The sequence below is a fragment of the Sorghum bicolor genome, chromosome 9 (genome assembly GCF_000003195.3).
Source record: "Sorghum bicolor cultivar BTx623 chromosome 9, Sorghum_bicolor_NCBIv3, whole genome shotgun sequence".
In the NCBI taxonomy this organism is placed as follows: domain Eukaryota; kingdom Viridiplantae; phylum Streptophyta; class Magnoliopsida; order Poales; family Poaceae; genus Sorghum; species Sorghum bicolor.
In genome coordinates, this window is record NC_012878.2 from 49,329,488 (window position 1) to 49,351,687 (window position 22,200).

Genomic DNA, 22,200 nt, shown 5'->3' on the forward strand with positions numbered 1-22,200 from the left:
TTCAGGAGTCGGTACAATGGTAATGCCTTTTCTCCTAGTCTCGAGATGAAACGGCTCAGAGCCGCCAGGCACCCCGTGACTCTCTGGACACCCTTGATGTCTCGGATTGGCCCCATTTTCGTGATAGCCGAGACTTTCTCGGGATTGGCCTCGATACCGCGCTGTGAAACAATGTACCCTAAGAGCATGCCTCGAGGCACGCCGAAAACGCACTTCTCGGGATTAAGCTTGATCCGGCTGGTGCGTAAGCAGCTGAAGGCAACCTCGAGGTCCTGGATCAGGTCTCCTCGTTGCTTTGACTTGACGACAATGTCGTCGACGTAGGCCTCGACCGTCGAGCCTATGTGTTTGCCGAAAACGTGGAGCATGCAACGTTGATACGTGGCTCCGGCGTTTCGAAGCCCGAATGGCATGGTCACGTAGCAATACATCCCAAAAGGCGTGATGAAAGAGGTCGCGAGCTGGTCGGACTCCTTCATTTTTATTTGATGGTAACCGGAATAAGCATCAAGGAAAGAAAGGGTTTCACATCCCGCGGTAGAATCGACAATCTGATCAATGCGTGGTAATGGAAAAGGAACTTTCGGACATGCTTTATTCAAACTAGTATAATCAACACACATCCTCATTTTCCCATTCTTTTTCTTAACTAATACAGGGTTCGCTAACCAGTCAGGATGATGAACCTCCTTGATGAATCCGGCCGTCAAAAGCTTGTGGACTTCCTCGCCAATGATCTTGCGCTTTTCCTCGTCGAATCGGCGCAACCGCTGCTTCACTGGCTTGGAACCGGCTCGAATCTCCAAGGAGTGCTCGGCGACTTCCCTTGGTATGCCCGGCATATCCGAGGGACTCCATGCAAACATATCAGCATTCGCACGGAGAAAGTCGACGAGCACGGCTTCCTATTTGGGGTCGAGGTCGGTGCTGATCGTCAGCACCTTGCCGTCGGAGTTGTTGGGGTCGAGCGGGATCTTCTTAGTTCCTTCCGCCGCCTCGAAGCTGCCCGCATGACGTTTAGGTTCTGGAGCCTCAGCGGCCATGGCTTCGAGCTTCGCAACGAGCTCGGTGGAGCTCTCGACCGCCTCCCCGTACTCGACGCACTCGACGTCGCACTCGTACGCGTGCTCGAAGGAGGAACTGACGGTGATGACGCCTTTGGGACCAGGCATCTTGAGCTTCAAGTATGTGTAGTTGGGTATAGCCATGAACGTGGCGTAGCCCGGGCGCCCGATGATGGCGTGGTACGTGCCTCGGAACCCGACCACCTCAAAGGTGAGGGTTTCTTTCCTGAAGTTGGCCGCCGTGCCGAAGCAGACCGGTAGGTCGATTCGACCTACTGGCAGTGCCTTTTTCCCTGGTACGACGCCATGGAAACCGCCGGCGCTTGGCTGGAGACGTCCTCTGTCGATGCCGAGGAGGTCGAGGGTCTCGAGATAGATGATGTTGAGGCTGCTGCCGCCATCCATCAGCACTTTCGAGAGTCGGGTGTTGACGATGATGGGGTCGACGACGAGCGGGTAGGCGCCTGGGGCGACCACTTTGTCGGGGTGATCTTCTCGGTTGAAGGTGATGGGAGTGCTTGACCAGCTAAGATACTGGGGCACCGCCATCCTTGCTGCAAAGACTTCGCGACGCTCCCTCTTGCGTTGCCTCGTGGTCAACTGAGTCGAAGGCCCGCCATAGATCATGTAGCAGTCGTGGACGGCGGGGAAGCCGTCGTCATCTTTGTTGTCCTCCTTGCCGCCAGCCTTCTCCTTCTTGGAGTCATCACGCGCATCTTTTTTGAATCCCTGACCGTCGAAATGCTTTCTCAGCATGCGACAATCCCTGAGTTTGTGGTTAGCGCCTCCCTTATGGTAAGGGCACGGCTCCTCCAACATCTTGTCGAAGATGCCTCCCTCTGGAGGGCCTCGCGGCTTCTTTCGATCCATCGTGGCGACGAGGTCGTCGCCCGAATCTCCCTGGTGGAACTGCCGTACTTTCTGCTTCCTTTTATTTTTCTTGAGGCCTCGACTGGAAGTCCCATCTTCGTCGACGGGCTGCTTGCCTTTTCTTCCTTCTGAGCTGAAGAAGGCACCGACTGCCTCCTCCCCTGCCGCGTAGTTAGCTACTACGTCCATCAGCTCGTCGACGGTCTGAGGTCGATTGCGGCCTAATTCCCGCACCAAGTCTCGACTGGTGGTGCCTGAGACAAACGCCAAGATGACGTCGTGGTCGGGGATGTGTGGTAACTCAGTGCGCTGCTTCGAGAAGCGTCGAGCGTACTCCCGTAAAGTCTCCCCCGACTTCTGTTTGCATTTGCTGAGGTCCCACGAGTTCCCTGGCCGTATATAGGTCCCTTTGAAATTACCCTCGAAGACTCTGACCAGGTCGACCCAGTTGTGAATCTGATTGGCCGGGAGTTCCTCGAGCCATCGACGGGCGGTGTCGGAGAGGAAAAGGGGTAGCCGTCTGATGATGGCTCGATCATCTCCCCGAGCACCTCCTAGCTGACAAGCCAGCCTGAAATCGGCCAGCCATAGCTCTGGCTTGGTTTCTCCATTGTACTTCGCGATGCTGGTTGGGGGTCGGAATGGACTGGGCAGGGGCGTGCTGCGAATCGCCCTGCTGAACACCCGCGGGCCCGGAGGTTCGGGGGCCACCCGGTCCTCGTCGCTGTCGTACCTCCCGCCGCGATGCGCGCTATAACCACGTTCTTCCGCGTCTCCGTGCCGGCGGCGTCTATTTTCTTTGACGTCGTGTCGCGCGTCGTGTCGACGTTGATTGTCGGCGGGGAGGATGAGAGCGGTCTTTCTACCTCGAGGGGGAGGTTGTTGCTGGACAGACATTTCCTCTTCGATTAGAGGCTGTTCGTTGCGCTTCTCTGTGGCAGCTCCTCGTCGTCGAGATGCCGAACTTTCGGCTTGTTGAACTGCCGCCACCTGGAGCAACGTCTGAACTTCATCTCGAATTCGTCGGGCCTGGGAATTCGATGGTTCTGGCATGTTACGCAGCAACATCGTCGCTGCCACTACATTCTGGCCTGCTCGAGGGAAACGGCTGACAGGTTTCTCCGCCTCCGTGTCACCGACGATCTGTCGGTGTACCTCTCGAGCGCGTCTGCGGACACTTCCGCCTGGCGGGTAGGGCAGGTCTTGTTCGAGGATTTGCTCGAGCAGGACGAGGCGCTCGCGATCTTCGTCGAGCTTCATCTTGAGCTCCCGCAGCTGTGCGAGCTGCGCAGTTCTATCTTCCTGAGGAAGAGGGTCGAACCGTCCGTCGTTCCCAGGCGTCCTGGGGTCTTCTTGCGCCGCGGGGGCTCGTCCACCCGCAACAGCATCCTGTGTCTCGTCGGTGGTTTCTGCCGCTCCGTCGAGGTGATAGCATTCCCTCGTAGGGTCATAACTGTCCGTCTCGGAGTCGGAGTCCGGCTCGGCAGTGTGGAGACATTCACGTCCTTTCTCCAGCCATCGCTGCCTGAGGGAGGTGATCGAGTATCGTCCGGGGCCTAGACGGCGGAGGCCTCGTACTCGGGAAAGGCCTGGCAGTTCGGACGTCGGCCGCTGCTCTTTGGAACTACGTGGAATGACCATTGGTCTTTCCACGTATGTCTGAGCGTTTGGGCATATCGTCTTGGCGAGCGATGCCGCGGCGTTGTCCAATCCGAACGGCAGTGCCGTCCTTGGAGAGGACAACCCGCGTGGAGGTAGCCTAGCTGCGGTGGGGGAGGGTGCGCAAGACGAGTCTCCCCCCGTCGTCGCGTGGTGTTGAGTCGTCGCGCTTGTTGCTCGGTCAGACGGTGCTGCCGACCCGTGGCCCGCATCCTGCCTTGCACGAGTTGTTGGTCGTGCCGAAGCAAGGGGGCCGTGGTGGTGCTGCCCGCGCCTCTTCTTAGGCGGGGAGGCGTGGTGGTGAGGGCGTCTTGGAACCTTCAACCGTGCTGGCGTAACGCGGACTCCTCCTGGTCCTTTGATCGAGAGCAAGATCATGTCGTAGCCGAAGCCCGTAGACATGAACTCGAGACTCCCAAACCAAATCACCGTGGAGTGCGGAAGCGGCGAGGCAGGAGTAGCCATCCGGAAAGTGGTGGGAAATCGGTGAAAAACACGCAGGACCCCTACCTGGCGCGCCAACTGTCGGTGTTTTATCCCCCGGGGGGTCACACCAACGAGTAAATTTGTATGCGTGCTCCCCTTTTCCGGATGGTGATGCAAGAAAACGCAGAGAATTATCCTGGTTCAGGCAAGAGAAGGCCCTACGTCCAGTGGGGGGGGAAGAGTTTGTATTATCTTGCACCTAAGTGCTTGTACGGGGGCGAATACAAGCGTGGAATGAAATGTGTCGCTCTACTACGCGTGTGAGTGTGTCCTTGTGTTGTTCTCCCCTTCTATTCCTGAATCTCTCCTTTTATAGCTCCAAGGAGAGACACAGAGTACATGCGTAGACGTTTAGAGTAGGGGTCGTTAGCCGCATGGAGCGCCGACCTATTCGAGGTTCCTGCGCAGCATGGCCTCGAGCCGTCCCATCCTGATAGCCCGGTGATGATTACGCGTGCTCCTGCGTTCTGCCCTGGGTGCCGCCTTGCACTGTTTCTGGGATCGCATGTCTGTACGATACGGCGGCGAATTCGGCAGGGTAGCTGTAGTGTCGTCAGTCGACGTCCAACTTATCTCTGGGAAGGGACCCTGTTTGGTCGAGGGTCGGACGCCACGTACTGGAGCGCCGACCTCGGGTGTCTCGAGGGTGTCTCGGTTAGGCGCTCCATCCTGGTTTCCTGTGTCCCGACACACCCCGGGTCGTCCGGTAGGAAAGCTGCAAAAAGGTTGATGGGACGGAAGCCTGTTCCCTATCACGCCTCCCGTGACCTGTGCGTTAGGTGGGGAAGCATCGGGCATACTTAATGCTCCGGCCCGCGTGCGTGTGTCAGGCGGCGGGTGGCGTCCTCGCGCTCGACGCCCTCCGGTTCGCATGAGGCTGTTCCGTATTCGACGGTAACTAACGCTTGACGCCTGATCGATTCGCTCGACGCTATTTCCGTCTTCGAGGTTGCGGCCGTCGATAGCGGCGCATACGCGAGATTAGAGCGTCGAATTGGGGGTCTCGACCCGCGTACGGACAATCTCGTAATGCGTATCGCTGAGGGTACCCCTTACCGATACCCTCGACACCTATGCTGAATATGACAACATGCATCGGCCTTCTGTTGATGAAGATGAGGAGCAGCAGGATCCTCCCTCTGCTTTTGATCCATTCTATGGTGGTGGGATTCCTGCTGGTTTCTCCATGGAGGACACCGAGGCTGGCTTTGCTTATCAGGATATCTTTGGAGCTGCGGATGATGTTACCAGGGCCTCTGTTTCTGTTGCACCCCCTCATGAGCAGTCCACCTCAGCTGATCCTCATGGTAAGGGTCCGTTGCGTACCTTCATCGACTACAGCGACGACGACGATGACGACCTTGGTGGTGGTGACGAGTAGTCTTTCTAGCTCTCCCTCGCAGCCTACCCTTTTTGGCACTTGCTGCCAAAGGGGGAGTGTTAGGCTTATATTTGCTGTAATAAGTTAGTTGTTGGTGCCCGTCTCAAACTCTCTTAGTAATGAACTATGTGTGGTGAACAAGAACTACGTTGTGTGATGGATGATTGTAAGCTAAACACTTTTATTTCTCGTTATTTCCTGCTTGTGTTAGCTTCTTTAGACTTTTGTTGGTGCAATGTTGTTTTTGAATGGTTATTGTGAGTTCCTTGGTTCTTGCACAATCATTCAATTTCTTCGTTTACTCTTTGTGATATATCCTGTCATACACATCACGGTTTATTTCTTGTCTCACACACACTCTTTTAGGCACCCCACGGATTGCAAAATTTAGGGGGAGCTTGATCTTAATGTATGCCATCTTGATATTAATCAAGATTTGAAATTCCAAATTCAATGCATACATTAAGGGGGAGCCCAACCTAATTTTTGGAATTCAAAATCTCTACTTCTTTCAATCTTTTATAAGCCTAAGTTGGTTGTCATCAATTACCAAAAAGGATAAGTTTGTAAGTGCATTCGCCCCCGGTGTGGGTTTTGATAATTAATGACAATCAAATTAGGAACTAACATGTCTATCAAGTGTAATCTACAGGTGTTAGTTCATTGATGGAATCAAACAAACACATTTGGTGAATCACAGCACCCCCAAAATTTCTTCATATAAGCGACGTTTCAACTCAAGAAGCTACCTAGTTTTATTTCTTGGTTGAGTTATAGGAAACGCCGCACTATCAAGAGGGATGCAAATTGAGTCGGTAAGATGAGGATAAAGGTGCTCAGGTCAACTTAGGTCTTGCGCTTGAGAGACACACTTGCACTCATGAACTTCTGGAAAGTTCCTTCTCTGCCAGGGTGCGCCGGTAGTACCGGCCCTCAGGGCCGGTGGTACCGGCAGTGCCAGCTCTACTCCTGAGTTTTGCGAGAAATTGAACTACTGGTAGTACCGGGCTTTGACCGGTGGTACCGGCCACCGCCGGTGGTACCGGTGAAACGCCGGTAGTACCGGCAGGCAAAAATCCCGCAGAACTCATGTTTTGCGAGATTTTGCACTGCCGGTGGTACCGGCCTTCCACCGGTAGTACCGGCGCCGGCCGGTGGTACCGATAGGCCTTTTTCTCGCATCTTTCTCAGCTTTCTCACGCTTAGATCTGGGGGCGCCGGTGGTACCGGTGTTTGCACCGGTAGTACCGGCAAGTGTTCTGTACTCTAGTATAAATAGCTCTCTCCTCTTTTCTAACCGTTGGCTTGCTCATTCTAGCTACTCCACATCTGAGAAAACAGTCTCCAAGCTTTGGCTCACCCACTCTCTCTCCCTCTTGCTCCTAGACTTCATTTCTTGAGAGATTCGAGCTAGAGAAGTGAGATTAGAGAGTTGGGAGCATCGATCTGCGACTTGAGCACTCCGTTCCTCGTCTTGCCGGTTTGGTTTGTGTTTGTTACTCTTGGGTTCTTGGAACCCTAGCCGGCTAGGCGTTCTTCGTGGTTGCCCGTGTTGACTCATTTGTGAGGGCACCCCGAAGTGTTTGTATTACCCATTGATTCTTAGTGGAAACATCAAGCTAACCTTTGTGGTTACTTGAGGAGGAGACCTAAGTGGTCAGACCTTCGTGGTCACCTCAACAACGGGGACGTAGGTACTCCTAAGTGGAGATTGCCGAACCTCGGGAAAAATACTTTGTCTTGCTGTGGAGGTAGCTTCGACTACCCTTGCTTGTGTTCTTTGTGTTCCTCTCTCTCTCTCTCTTCCTTCTTTCAACAGGTAAACAAAGGTCGATCTACGTTGTGGTGAAGGATTGAGCTAAGGGAACACCAATATCATCCTCCTCTATGCTTAGGAAAGTGGGGTAAAACTCAGATCTGAAATCTAAGCACTTTATACTCAGATTTCGTAGCTGTCTTAGGGAGTCGGTAGTACCAGCAGTTTGCGTCGGTAGTACTGGTTGTGTGACACCAGTAGTACCGGCCCAAACTGTCGGTGGTACCGACAGGCATTTGACTTCCGCAACTTGAGTTTTTGAGTTTCAGATTTTTAAGATACGCCTATTCACTCCCCCTCTAGGCCAATTAGATCTTTTCACAAACCCTTCCGAAAACCATGCCATGGAAACACCTTAACTCCCAGCAATCGGTAAAAATATGGCCTTCCATTACTTAATTAGGATCTAATTTCCCGATTGTCTTCGTCCTGCTAATGTGTAAATAAATTAAGGCAAGAGACAAGGATCCCGGTTACGAGGTACCAACGGCAGGATATGGCCCCGTTCGCTTGAACTTTGTGTGACTAACAACAGTAAGCTGCAGATTGTTTATTGGCGCCCGAGGCATATGGCTACCACTGGTAAGCTCGTTTTTGGTCTTCAACGAAAAGATCAGAAAACAATGATAAGTTCATTCATTGGTCATTGCTCGTATCTATACTAAGCACACTAACTGAAAGACGAGTGCTTGGATTTGCCACATGTGCCAACATGACTAATGCTGCCAGAACGAACGAGCAGCGGTTAATCATCGCAGTATGACAAGATTGACCAGCTCAGTGTCACGAGAAAAAGATAAGGATCAATGGAGTCTAGAGGCTCTGAATCTGATAGTAACTCTGAATCTAATATCTCCACGATCATGCGACGTCTGAACCTCTAGTTCCGATTAAACTTCTATTTGCTTGATCAGTAGCTACTACTGGCAGTGGCGGCTCTAGCTAGGATGCCGGTTAAGGCACGCTGCGGCTATATCCGCCCCTGACTACTGGTTCATTTCGCCATCACTCCCATCATGTTATTCGATGGCTCCGTATCTACGATCACACGACGCTCGAGAAACCAGTCCTGGTTGCACAAACTGAACTGAACTGTCGCTTCTACGCTTCAGTCACACCAGCACCAAGTGAGAATAGAAGCTTTGAGACTGTAGCAGCGAATCAGAGATCTGTTGGTTTCGAGGCCGAAGCTGGCAGTATTCCTTTCTTGGAAGCGAGCAGCGCACGCCAGGAGGGATTCCGAAGACACTCACATCTTGTATGTCGATCTAGTTGCAAGTGCAGCGATCTTGTGGTGCGTCGATCGAGCTCAACAACTTGCCAACAGGCATCTGTATAAGGTTTGGCTTTGTTGCCCATGCCGCATTGATCGGCTTTGCTAGCCAAGCGGCCATTCTCAGGGCTAGGCAGGTCGCGGTCGGTCGAGCCACACGTACGGTCGTCAGATAATGAGATAGATAACCGGACCTTTGTCTGGTCCGACCGTCCGTCCAGGCAGGCATTCAGGACAAGATGATGGCCATGACTCATGGGGCGGCTATCTCATGATCCAGTCCAGATTTATTAATAGTGTTCCAAATCTTATCTCCCATGCTAATGAACTCAACATGGGATCTTGTTCTACTGGTGGCAAGTACTAGCATTATATATTGAGTGGCATGATTTGTGGTCTGCCCCTCTGACTGTCTGAGTAAGACTGACCAAGCAATCCAATCATTCAGCAATTGTATGCAGAGATAACCGAGGGACTATTGCCTGCCCAAATCAAATTTCCTGCCAAAGGTAGTATCAGTTGCTGGTACTAGCAGTCAATGTTCAGGTACGCCAGCGCGACAGCGACCAAGGCACCAAGCAGTACCGGCAGGAAGGCTGGTGCATGCGCCGCGGTCCAATATGTCCGTTTCCTGTCATCTCGATCCGCCGGTGCCGGCGGCGTCCCGTTCACCAGCTCTATATCACCAATCAATCATTAGAACCGAACGCGACGTGCGCCCACTTCGCCTTTACAAGTGTATAGAGGGCGAGCGTCGCGAGCCTGTGCGCCGGCGTTGTGGTGGTGCGCTTGGGTGGTCTCTGGTCTCTGGTGCGCCGGCGGTGCGGTGGTGGTGCGCTCGGGTGGTCCTGTCCGGTCCCATCCAGATCGGACACCGGGACCAACCCGCCGCTCGTCCGGATGCGGCACGAGTGCCCGGACGTGGCAGATTCGCCGCGCGCGGACGCGGTTGGCGTCTTCCACTGGTCCCGCGGTTCGCCCCTGTGGCTCCGGCGCCGGCGCCGGAAAGGGACGGATGGTTCGCGTACCCTCCTGTGCTGTGCTGTGCTGTGCCGTGCGCTCCGAGGCCGTTGGCACACAACATTGCCGGTGGGCCGGGGCCGGGGGCGGTGCACGCTCGAATCCCGTCGCGTCTTGGACCGCACCGACCGTGCGGACGCGACGAAACGTCGGTGTCGATGGGTGCGCGCTCGTGGGGCTCGTGTGCGAGGAGCGCGACGAAATTGGTGGCGTCCCGCGTGACGTCAGCGTCGCTTTCGTGGTCGCAGGCAGGCGGGACCCAACATCGGCGCCGCTTGCATTTTTTTTTGGCTGTGCGACCATTTTGTCACCGCGCGGATCTATTTTGTCACCAGCATTTAGCACGAACAATTTTTTTTTTGTGAAATGCACGGAACAATGTATTAGTGTGTGTGTGTGTGTTTTTATACGTTGACATTTAAGATAATACAAAATAAACAACTAAAATGGTGTATATACTGTGGTGATTTTTTAAAAATCATCGATCATATATGATAATATTAGAATAGAAAAAACATGATTCTGATGACAACCTGGTATAAGAAAATAAAGATTACTTGCATGACAACAATAATACTAGAATCTACTGGATACATACACTTCTAGTTTCTACATAGTGATCACAGTGATAGTTTCCTATCATGTTTTAAAAATGTCAAAGATAGAGAATTAACATGAGCCAAAAAATAAAATGAAATTTTCTGCAAAAGAGTAATACAAGCAAGAATAGCTCGAAACAAATATTTGTATTTCGGTTAATTGCAAAAAGAATATGCATCCAAGCATAAGTCCAAATATATAGTCTTCAATCTGAGAATGTGTCAGTTCAGAGTGAGCAGCTCTCCTCAAGTGGATCTATTTGTAAATTATTCCATCAGTCTTGCTTTTTTATTTATAATACTATAACGTGAAGACGTAAATCATGATCATTTTTATACATGGCGACCTGAGGTTGCCTTCTCTTGATCATTATTCCCTCCATATCAAAAAAAAAAGTCGTTTAGAACAATGATACGGTCTCTGGTATATGTATATTTTTATGGAAGTATTTTTCAAGACAAATCTATTCATATGGTTTTCACATTTTCAAACTCAACAACTTAAAAGTTATTTATGATTTATATTTCCAATATTTAACTTAAACTTTGTCTAAAATAATTTTCTTTATAAGTATGGAGGGAGTATTATCTAAACAAAACAGCACGAGCCAGAAACTCCACTAATAACAAGTCTTCACACTGCAGCCGAGCGAGGCAGCGAGCCCAGCAAGGAAGCCTTGCCAGAGTCCGCCTGGCCTGTGTCGTAATTTTTTTCCGGTCTTTCATGCGGAAGGCGGGAAGGGAGGAGATAGTCCCAATTCTCAAGGAATAAGTGGCTGACTAACCCTTTTTTTTCTTGAGTGGAAGTTGGCCCACTAACTAGCAGGCCATGCTGTGATAGGCACACAAAGTCCAGAGTCCTTGGAAGTTGGAACGTTTGAGCCCAAACATTTTTGCCATCGAATCTTCTGGCCCGCACCAAAACGATTAAGCCCGCCTCCAATCATGTTCTCCCAGTCCGTCGTCAGTCGTCACTGATTTCCTAAATCTCGCAATTTGTCAGCTTAATCCTTCGAAATTATTCATTTTTATATACGTGTGTCCATAGAGGTAAGTGTACATATATTATAAGTGTCTGTATTGTACTATATAATTCTAAAAGAAACATTCTAAACACATGTAAGGATGTTATAGTTTATTATGTAGTTAGTTTTATAAATAACTTATATTTAATACTTTTAATTAGCATATGAATATCTGTTTGTGATGGGGTGAAGGCCTTGTTTAGTTCGCAAAAAATTTGGGTTTGGATCCTGTAGCACTTTCATTTGTATTTGGTAATTATTGTCCAATTATAGACTAACTAGACTCATAAGATCAATCTCAATGGAGTTTCATGCACATTAAATATGCTAATGTGGTACTATATTAATGAAGAGAGAGCTGATAAGAATTTCATGAAAGTAGAGAGAGTTTCATCCCCATGAAAATCTTCAGCAAATGTTTTCAAAATATAGATGCATTGAAAACCAAGTTATGAAACTCCCACTGAGGATGACCTAAGATTCGTCTCGCAAATTACAGACAAATTGTACAATTAGTTATTTTTTGTCTATATTTAGGCCTTGTTTAGTTGCCAAAAGAATTTGCAAAAATTTTCAGATTCTCCGTCATATCTAATATTGTGATACATACATGGAGCATTAAATATAGATAAAAGAAATAACTAATTGCATAGTTTACCTGTAATTTGTGAGACGAATATTTTAAGCCTAATTAGTCCATGATTAGACAATATTTGTCAAATATAAACAAAAGTGCTACAATATCCATTTTGTAAATTTTTTAACTAAACAAGGCCTTAATGCTCCGTACACATGTGACAGGAACTCTAGGTCTTTAGCCCCCACATGATCCAAACAGGGCCTTTAATCCATGTGAGGGGTTACCGACGACGAATTTGCATGGGTTGCTAACCGCGAGTCTTACAAAACAAATACTATGTCTAGGTGCATACTCTGCAACGATCTGTCGGATCTGAACCTAAGCTCGTTGCTGCGCTCCGGTCTGCGGTGCACCGTTCGCTTGCTTGTCTATGGTGCAACGCCTCGCTGTTCGCACGCTGGGTTGGTTTACTGGCTACCGAATCTTGCGCCATTGCAGTTTAGATTACACTGTCCACTTGCCAATTTGCCATGAAATCGCTAGTTATTTAGCCCTCCGTCTGTGCTGCCCTGCTGCGCTACTACTTCCGTAGTATCTCAGTAGCCGTAGCTACTCCCCTACGAGCTGCGGCACTGACAATCTGAGATCAAGAATGGCGACTGCAGCTCTGGCCGATGAGGATGGATCGCCCAAGAAGACGAAGCAGGGCGGCTTCAAGACCATGCCATTCATACTAGGTGATTTGCTCTTGCTTCCACAGAATTTCCCTCTCATCAGATCGCAATTCAAGCAAACTTTCCATCGTTATTTTTGAGCAAATACTCCTACAAACTACTAAGAACGACTGATGCTAAGTTGCTAACTCGGGGCATGCATGTCCGTCCTGCACCTGCACTGCACTTCAGCAAACGAGATCTGCGACCGGTTCGCGACGGCCGGCTTCAACGCCAACATGATCACATACCTGACGCAGCAGCTGCACCTGCCGCTCGTGGAGGCCTCCAACCTGCTCACAAACTTCAACGGCACCGCCGCCTTCACGCCGGTCCTGGGGGCCATCATCGCCGACTCCTGCGCCGGCCGCTTCTGGACCATCGCGGGGGGAGGCGCGCTGTACCAGCTCGGCATGCTGGGCCTCGTCGTGTCCGCGCTCGTCCCCGCGCTCCGCCCCGCGTCCTGCAGTGCCGGTGCCGGTGCCGGTGCCACTGCCACGGCGTGCCAGCGCGCTGGCGCCGGGCAGCTCGCCATGCTGTACGTTTCTCTGCTGCTCACCGCGCTCGGCGGCGGCGGCATCCGGCCCTGCGTGGTGGCGTTCGGCGCCGACCAGTTCGCCCTCCGCGGCACGGGCAGGCGTCCTGGCGGCGACCAGAAGTGGAGCTACTTCAACCTCTACTTCTTCAGCATGGGCCTCGCCGTGCTGCTGGCGCTCACCGTGGTGGTGTACATCCAGGAGAACGTCGGGTGGGGCTGGGGCTTCGGCATCCCTGCCATCGCCATGTTCGTCTCCGTGCTGTCGTTCGTCGTCGGGTACCCACTCTACGTGAAGGTGAAGCCCGAAGGAAGCCCCTTCAAGAGGCTCCTGCAGGTCCTCGTCGCGGCGTTCAAGAAGAGGAAGGAGTCCGTGCCGGAGGACGTCGGCTTGCTGTACCAGAACAAGGAGCTCGACGCCGCAATCGCCGCCGACGGGAGGCTACTGCACACCGACCAGCTTAGGCAAGTGCCATTGACTTCTTGACGTTTGGTGGTTGGTCTCATGTGCATTACTATGTCGTTTTGCTAAAGGTGGTTAGTTGTTTATTATCCGAAGTCCGCGAGATCAGAGTTTACTAATGCTTTGCTCTGTCCGGCTGTCCCACGTGAAGGTTCTTGGACCGCGCGGCTGTACTGACGACGGGCGACGTCGTCTCGGACTCCGGCGAGCCGGACCTATGGCGCGTGTCGACGGTGCACCGCGTGGAGGAGCTCAAGTCCATCGTCCGGATGCTGCCGCTGTGGGCAGCCAGCATCACGCTCGTCGCGGCCGCGTCGCACAACTTCACCTTCGCCATCCAGCAGGCGCGCACCATGGACCGCCACCTCACGCCGCGCTTCCAGATCCCGCCGGCCACGATGATCATCTTCACCACGCTCACGATGCTCGTCAGCCTCGCGCTCTACGACCGCGTCTTCGTCCCCGTCGCGCGCCGCTACACGGGGCGGCGGTCGGGGGTCACCTACTTCCAGCGCATGGGTGCCGGCTTCGCGGTCTCCGTCCTGGGCGTCATGGCGGGCGCGCTCGTGGAGAGCAGGCGGCGCCGCGTGGCGCGCGAGCACGGCCTGGTCGACAGCCCCGGCGCCGTCGTGCCCATCAGCGTGTTCTGGCTGGTGCCGCAGTACGCGCTCCACGGCATGAGCGACGCGCTCTCCACGGTGGGGCACATGGAGTTCCTGTACGACCAGTCGCCGGAGAGCATGCGGAGCTCGGCGGCGGCGCTGTTCTGGGTCGCCGGATCCCTCGGGAACTACCTGGGCACGGTGCTCGTCACGGTGGTGCAGAGCGCCACCAGAGGGGTGTGGCTCCAGGACAACATCAACAAGGGGAGGCTCGACTACTACTACTGGCTCGTCACGTTCCTCTTGGTGCTCAATCTTTTCTATTACATCGTGTGCTTCCATTTTTACACCTTGAAGACGTTCGAGGTGGACGCCGGCCGCACTAATGGTGGTGAGGAGCAAGTTGGAGAACGGCAGGCGGAGGCCGCGGAGCCTTGCCATGTCCAGGTTGCAAGCTTCTAGTGACAGCGTGTGACGATGAGAAGCTTGCAGTGACCGACCTGTTGATTGTTGAAATGATGGGCGTGTGTGTCAGTAGTATGTACGCAGCAGTGTACCGTTTGCACTCCTCTCCTAGGAAGTGGCAAGTCTCCTGTAATTGACATATGTATGAGGTCACCCGTGCCATTGAGGGTGGCCTAGGTGGCAAATGTGCTGTGAGCCTGTGACTTAAGTACGGCCTTCTTGCTTGGGTACCAAAAATTGTCATGCCAAAAAATATGAGGCTAGAGCAGGGCAAAACGACAGGGAGGTGGAGGGAGCGAAGAGACGAGGTGTGCCATCGAGCGAAGGGTTATGGCCTTATGGGGGAGAAGGGGACGATGATGGGGGCTTCGGTGAAGTCTCAGGGTGTTGATTTCTATTTTATACTTTTTTATTTCTATTTTATACTTTGGGTCGAGAAAAAATCGGTTCAATATAGTGCCAACCAATTTAGCCGTGTCGTGCCATGCTGGCACTGCAGGTTGAGAATATGGACTAAACACGACACTACACCTATGTTGTGTTGGGTCCGTGTGTCGTGTTTTTTGGGTGAGCCCGTTTGACCAATCTATAGGATCCGGTGTATTCTGCCGGCATGGGTTAGATCGCTAGCCGTGGGCATGGCTTGTCTAGAGTCTGGAAGGTATCTAGTTAAAAAATAATTAACAAAACAAATAAATAATTAGAACTATTTTAAGATAGTCCAATTGTAAAAGAGATGTACCATTCTCTCCATATATAGTTTTTACAGTACTATGTATGTAAATATAATATATATTTAAGTGTATAAAAAAATCTACTTCCTTTGTCCTGTAGTATAGTGTATTTTAGGAATTTTAGGACAAATTAAGAGAGAACCCTCATTTTATCTAATCAAATGCTATTGTCAATGTGATTTATAGTGATTGGTTGATAATAGAAAGTATTTAATGTAAAATTAGTTTTATTCTCTAGAATGTATTATATTTGAGAATAATTTTTGAATACTACAATGCTTTATATTACATGATGGAGGGAGTATGTTACTAGAAAAACAGAACTAGAAGAGTGAATGCTTATATTTAAGAAAAGGCAGAGTTGTCGAAGTACAATTATTTCAACCCAACCCAAATCTTTCTTGTTGGCATTAAGATCAAAGGACACTCTAAGCTTAAGCTACTTGAAGCTTGCACCCTGCTTCTTGGCATCGTCGGTGCCATTGCCATTGCCATGGTGGTGGAGCTCGACCTCCTCTCCGCTAACCATCTCCAATGGCTTAAAGGTGTAGTACTTAGCGCAGATAAAGAAGTAGACGAGGTTGACCACCTCCAGAGCCACGACAAGCCAGTAGTAGTTGTCTAGCTTCCCTCGGTTAAGGTTGTCCGGGAGCCACTGCCCGCTTCGCCGCGTCTTGTCGTGCACGATGGTCACCAGCAGCGTGCCGAGGTAGCTCCCTATCGAGAAGGTCAGCCAGTAGAGCGCCGTCGCCGTGCTCCGCATGCTCTCGGGTGCCTGGTCGTACAGGAACTCCATGCGGCCGACGTCCATGAAGGCGTTGGCGACGCCGTGGATGGCGTACTGCGGCACCAGCCAGAAGACGCTCATCGGCAGGGTGGCGCCCTTGGGAGCGTCGAGCAGCCCACTCGCGGCGGCCACGGACTTGCGCCTCCGCTCGACGACCGCGGCCACCACGTTGGACAGCATGGCGATCGTCAGCCCGACGCCCGTGCGCTGGAGGTGGGTGATGCCGTTGGGGCGGCCCGTGAAGCGGCGCAGCACGCGGACGAGCACGCGGTCGTAGAAGGCCAGGGTCAGCAGCATGCCGACGTTGGTGAAGATGAGCATGGAGGCCGGCGGGATCTTGAAGTGCGGCGTGATGTCCCGGTCCATGGTACGGGCCTGCTGGATGGCGAAGCTGTGATTGTGCGACGCCGATGTCACCAGGATGATGCCGGCGGCACAGATCGGCAGCATGCGTATGATCGACTTGAGCTCCTCGACGCGGTGCACCGTCGACAGCCGCCATAGGTTCGGCTGGCCTGACGGTAGCACGTCGCCGTCCGTCACTATAGCCGCCTTGTCAAAGAACCTAATATGGAAAAACAAATCAAGCTCATGCACTGCAAATCAAATTCCCAACACCTTTTTGTTTCTCATTAATTTTAGCTTACTTTAGCTGGTCGGTGTGAAGAAGGCGGCCGGTGGTGGAGATGCCAGCGTCGAGCTCCTTGTCCTCGTACAGGAGGCTCGGGTCCGGCACGACGGCGTTCCGCTTCTTGTAGGCCGCGGTAGCGACCTGCGCCAAGCGGACCAGGGGGCTGCCGCCGGGCGGCATCCTGATGTAGAGCTTGTACCCGGACACGAAGATGATCACCGCGGCGACCATGGCGACGGTAGGCACGCCGATCCCCCAACCCCACCCGACGTTGTCCTGGATGTACACCACGGCGGTCACCGCCGCGAGCTTCGCGAGCTCGACGGCGAAGAAGTAGAGGTTAAAGAAGCTCCACTTGGGCTTGTGCCTGCTGTGCGCGTCGTTCAGCTCGAGCTGGTCGGCGCCGAACGCCATGGTGCAGGGGCGCGTGCCGCCGGTGCCAATCGAGGTGCAGAGCAGAGACAGGTAGAGCACGGAAATCTGGTAGGAGGACGCGCGCTGGCAGTCTGCGGCGTGCTTGGCGCAGGGTGGCGGGTGCAGCGACGGGAGCGCGGCGGAGAGGGTGAGGCAGACCATGCCGAGCTGGTAGATGATGGAGCCGAATGTGATGGTCCAGAAGCGGCCGGCAAAGGAGTCGGCGATGAGACCGCCGATGAGCGGAGTGAGGTTGGCGGTGCCGTTGTAGTTGGTGATGATGTTGGAGGCCTGGACGAGCGGCAGGTGCAGCTGCAGGGTGAGGTACGAGATCAGGTTCGTCGTGAACCCCACCGACGCAAGCCGGTCGCAGAAGTCATTCGCTGCCGTCGTGCACAGGCATGCCAAGAAATATTAGCTTCAACGAAGATAGTAAGATTTTACAATTACTCATTCTAACAGTAATCGGAAACATTTTACCTTTAATTTGGTTGATTTTAGTCACCATAGTCAACAATAGTCATTAGATTTATTGAAATTTCTAATAACAATAATTAGAAACATATGTCCATTAGATGACGCTGCGAACTGAAGTCTTTGTCTTCTCGCTGCCCATGGTCTGGAAACTATGGTGGAAGATGTCTGGTGTTCTAGCTTTTGTTTCAGACTGTATAAATCTTGTATGTTGGCTGTCTGCGGGTCTATCTGTGCTGGTTATGGCTTTTGGTTTGGTGGCTTATCCTTTTGTGGAGGTAGTAGTAAGTTGGACGATCTTTTTTGTCTTTTCTTCTGAAACAGTCTGAAACTCTCTGTATTTCCGTTGGTCATCTAATGGAAATGGGTATACCCCGGTTTGAAAAAAAGAAACATATGTCCATTATAAGTTGGGTAACTTTAGTCTGTAAGCATTATAAGCACTAATAGCCCCAAATATATTCTGTTTCCTAAAAAAAAGTATCCGCTTCTACCATTAGAAGAGAAATGACATCCTAATCTACATCTAAAATGCCAATCTCCATCATTATAAAAAATAATTTAAAATAGCCCCTTCAATAGTAAAATTACCCACATCTTATATTAAGAAATATAACCATTAATTTGTCCAAATTACCCACATTTATCATCACAAAACATGTATATATTACTACTATTAAATCTAAAGTACAGGTAAATGTTATTTGCCAAGTATATTTGCATACATTAACGATAAATATATATATTAATCGTTTATCAATCGCGAAACAAGTTTGCCTTTTACAAACCAAATATCAATGACACTTGTAATTTATTTTTAATTAATTATATTAGAACTCTATCACAATATTATAAGTTGTTGCTTTAGATAAGTTTATACATTTGAACTAAAACATTATAACATATTAATATTTATAATTCAACTATATGCACGTTCTTTTTATAAAATACTAATATACACACAAATCTAGTGGAAATTCAATATACTGAGAGGTAGTTGCCCTAGTATGTTTTGGGGTTGTGTCGGCTTTAGCCCAAGCTTGAGAGGGCTTGGCTTTGGGATATTGTGGAGATGGGTAACGGATTAGCACTGATATCTATATGGATATAAATAAAATCTAACTGATCTACAAAAACTAAGTTAAACCTATTCTAATACAAAATGATTGATATCCAATCCAATTGCTCCAATATGATCTAAAATAATAACAAAACTATTATAACTTCCTCTGAATTCTATGTCAAAAGTTGAACTCCATAATTTTAAAATTCATGTCCTCACCTTAAATTTTTAGCGAAATTGATTGAAATTTGTTAGAGACGAGTCAATATAATTGATTGTTACTTTGTAAAGACTGGTAAGTAAATATATAGGACCCCACGTTGAAAACCAAACCCTACAATTTAAACCTCGAATTCACACCTTAAAATTTTAGCAAACTTGACTAAAAACTATTAGAAACGAACAAACGATTCAATATGATTGCCCGGTATTTTTTCAGATCCGTGTATTGATAAAAGTGGGCCTCATGTTGAAAGCCGCACCCTAGAATTAAAACCTTACACGAGCACCATAAATTTTAACAAAATCAACTGGTTTTTTAAATGATTTATTAATATGATTGTTCGCTGCTTTGTGCAGACTAATGTAACTACATATATACATGGACCTCACGTTAAAAGCAGGGCCTTAGAATTGAAACCTCACATTCATACCTTAAAGTTTTAACAAAATTGACTTAAATTTCTTCGAAATGGTTGAGTACAATTGTTCGCTACTTTATGTAGATAGGTGCGACTACGTATGTAATTGGACACCAAAAGCCAAACCTCAGAATAAAGAACCTCGCGTTAACACCTTAAAATTTATCAAATCGTCTGAATCATTTGAAAATGACCTAATACAATTGCTTGCACCTTGTGCAAACTAGTGTAACTAGGTATATATATGGATCCCATATCAAAAACTGAAAACATCGTGTGCACCCCTTAAAATTAATTAAAATATATTGAAGATAACTCAGAACAATAATTACTCGCTATCCTTGTAGATTGGTGTGCCTAGATATATATTTAAGTCATGTGCCATAAATTTAAAGGTGTAGAGGTCTACCCTACCACACAAGTACAGTCAAGTCCGTATTAGTCCAATGAATTGGTCTTTTTTTTTCAGTTAGAGCTTAATTGGCGAGACTCCTCCTCAAATGCTCATTCAGAGGAGCCGGAGCACTTAATAAGGAGCTACTTTTTGTGGCTCAGGCTCCTGGCTTAAAATTGGTTCTGACTCTATCACAAAATGGCTCCTCCTTCTAAAATGTTTGGTAGAACTCGTCTGAAGAAATTGTTGCCGGAACCAGAGCGGGAGCCGTGTCAAATAGAATCTTAATATCTAATGAATCAAATCATTATCGACATTCAAGTCCAAAGAAATTCCATCTAAGTGAATCCAAAGTAACTATAATCCAATTAAATTTTGGATCTAGATCCACTGCCATCTCAACTAGTGGTGGTCATCGTCGTCGTCATGGTGGCGCTGGTGATGGTGATGATGGTGGCCATGGTGATAGCATGCATGACCACATCCTTGAAACAAGCTGCGTACCACCCACTAGTATCTTTTAGGACCGAAAATTCCTCAATTTAGAGACGATGGTGTATCTCTCTTGACTTTTCAGCCCCTTTGTGTTGGAGTTCGCCATCATATTTCTAGGCCAATTTTAGAGCAACTTATCTACCTGTAACAATATGGCATGCCATATACCTCCAGGGCTCTCACTCTTTTGAAGCTAATATATTTCCACACTTCTGCCTTCGACAATTTGGGGGTAGCAAAAGTAACATGCATGTACAAAGTCAAGAAATTCTTCCGCACCACATAGAAATTTTTGTTACAGTTCAGCTTTTGCATGGATATTAAATAGGAGGACGTCGCTAAGCTATCCTTCATTCCTTCATAGAAGTTTAGACCCTGTTTTGGATCCCTATAAATAATAGCTATCTCTTCTGGATCCAAACAGGTGCAACTAATGGAATAACAAATTGTTAGTTGGACTTCTAGATAGTAATTATCTCACTAGCCGGACCTAATCAGATAATTGCAGCTAATAGTAATCTTAGTAGCATTTTTCATTAGCTATGCATCCAAACACCTTCAAGCTAATAAGTAGTTAATAGTTAGCTAATATTAAGTATAAGCTATTAGTAGCTAATTATTAGCAGATAATAAATACAAACAGGGCCTAGTTCTGAACTCAGATAAAGGCCCTGTTTGGTTTTCCTTGCTAAATTTTAGCTAGCTAAACTTTAGTCACTTTAGTAGCTAAAGTTCCAAACACATTGACTAAAAGAAGCTAAAATAGTTTAGTTTCATTAGTCACCCAAAAGTAGCTAAAATAATTTTAGTTAGCTAAAATTTAGTAAGGAGAACCAAACAGACCCAAAGTCTTTTTGTTTTCATGAAAAAAGATAGCCACAACGTGTTCGTATACGTGTAAACAATGGTTGGTGCCCCTACTTGACAGCTAAAGCTTGGCAGTACAGAACTTCCACTACTCACAAAGGAGATGCTTGATACTGTTCTAAGGTTGAATTGTTTGATGTAAATCCAAAAACGTTGCCTGTATCGTGTCAAACAAAATAGACTGGTTTGACCAAGAGGGAAAACAACAAAAACTGCTACGGAAGGCAGGCTGCCATATGTGCATGGACCGGCGTGCTATGTGGTATCGTCCATCAATTCGTGTTCGCAGATGCAGCGCCCGCGGGCTCCCGTAGCAGCAGCAGCACCAAAAGGTGGCGTGCATGCACAGGAGTCAGAATTGAAAATTGAAAAGAGACAAAAACATTTGTAACAAAAGAGATTTTAGTGCTGCTCTTATAGGTGGACCTGACCTGCCCTGTGCCCTGCTACTGCTAGCTATATTCTGGTGAAACAGGCTACATGAAATTCGTGAAGGAAAATGGAGACTAAATGCAGAGGGGCATCAGGTTCATGAAACAGGGGACAAATCCTAAGGGTGATCTGATGGAATTCCAACAGGAATCTAAGCACTTACTAAAAGGAAAAAACACACACAGAAATCTAGCAAACCAGATCGAGCATAATTAAGGAGTACTGACAGTAGGAGGACGGAGTGCGTCACTCACCAAGGATGAAGGGCATGGTCCTGAACCCTCCCCGTTGCTTCGCCGGCATCTTCACCGCCGCCGACAGGTCGGCATCCTTCTTCTCTCCTCTGGCATCCTCAGCCATGGCGCTCTCTTCTCTTGCTTCAGAGGAGGAGCCGGCTACGGCCAGTGGAGAGGTATGGGGTAGGCACCGGCTGCCAGTGTCAGCACAGCACCCTTCACTTGTGATGTTTGTGGCCTTGTGGGAATTGAAGACGGGTACGCGTTGTACGCACGCTTTTATAAAGGAATCGGGTTAAGATCGGATGGAATTGGACGTGCGGTCTGGGAATAGGACGTGCTGCAAGGCTCGACCACTGTCTTTTTTTTATTTCTTTTATATATAACCCTCCGTCTTGTGCATGTCACTTCTAAAATTTATTCTAAAATATAGTACATTATTCTATGTAATTACTATATCTAGATTTAGCAAAGTTCATTA

At 49.3% G+C, this 22,200-nt stretch overlaps 2 protein-coding genes across 2 annotated transcripts; one reads left to right on the plus strand and one right to left on the minus strand.

Moving 5' to 3' along the window:
• Positions 12,338–14,817, plus strand: LOC8085132 (protein NRT1/ PTR FAMILY 3.1). Its single transcript, XM_002439756.2, has 3 exons — positions 12,338–12,510; positions 12,679–13,486; positions 13,636–14,817. Exons 1-3 carry the CDS (start codon positions 12,426–12,428, stop codon positions 14,546–14,548), a joined length of 1,806 nt encoding a protein of 601 aa, XP_002439801.1. The 5' UTR covers positions 12,338–12,425; the 3' UTR covers positions 14,549–14,817.
• On the minus strand, positions 15,606–21,979 carry LOC8076956 (protein NRT1/ PTR FAMILY 3.1). Its single transcript, XM_002441049.2, has 3 exons — positions 21,738–21,979; positions 16,720–17,500; positions 15,606–16,637 (listed from the first exon to the last, which is right to left on the minus strand). Exons 1-3 carry the CDS (start codon positions 21,841–21,843, stop codon positions 15,725–15,727), a joined length of 1,800 nt encoding a protein of 599 aa, XP_002441094.1. The 5' UTR covers positions 21,844–21,979; the 3' UTR covers positions 15,606–15,724.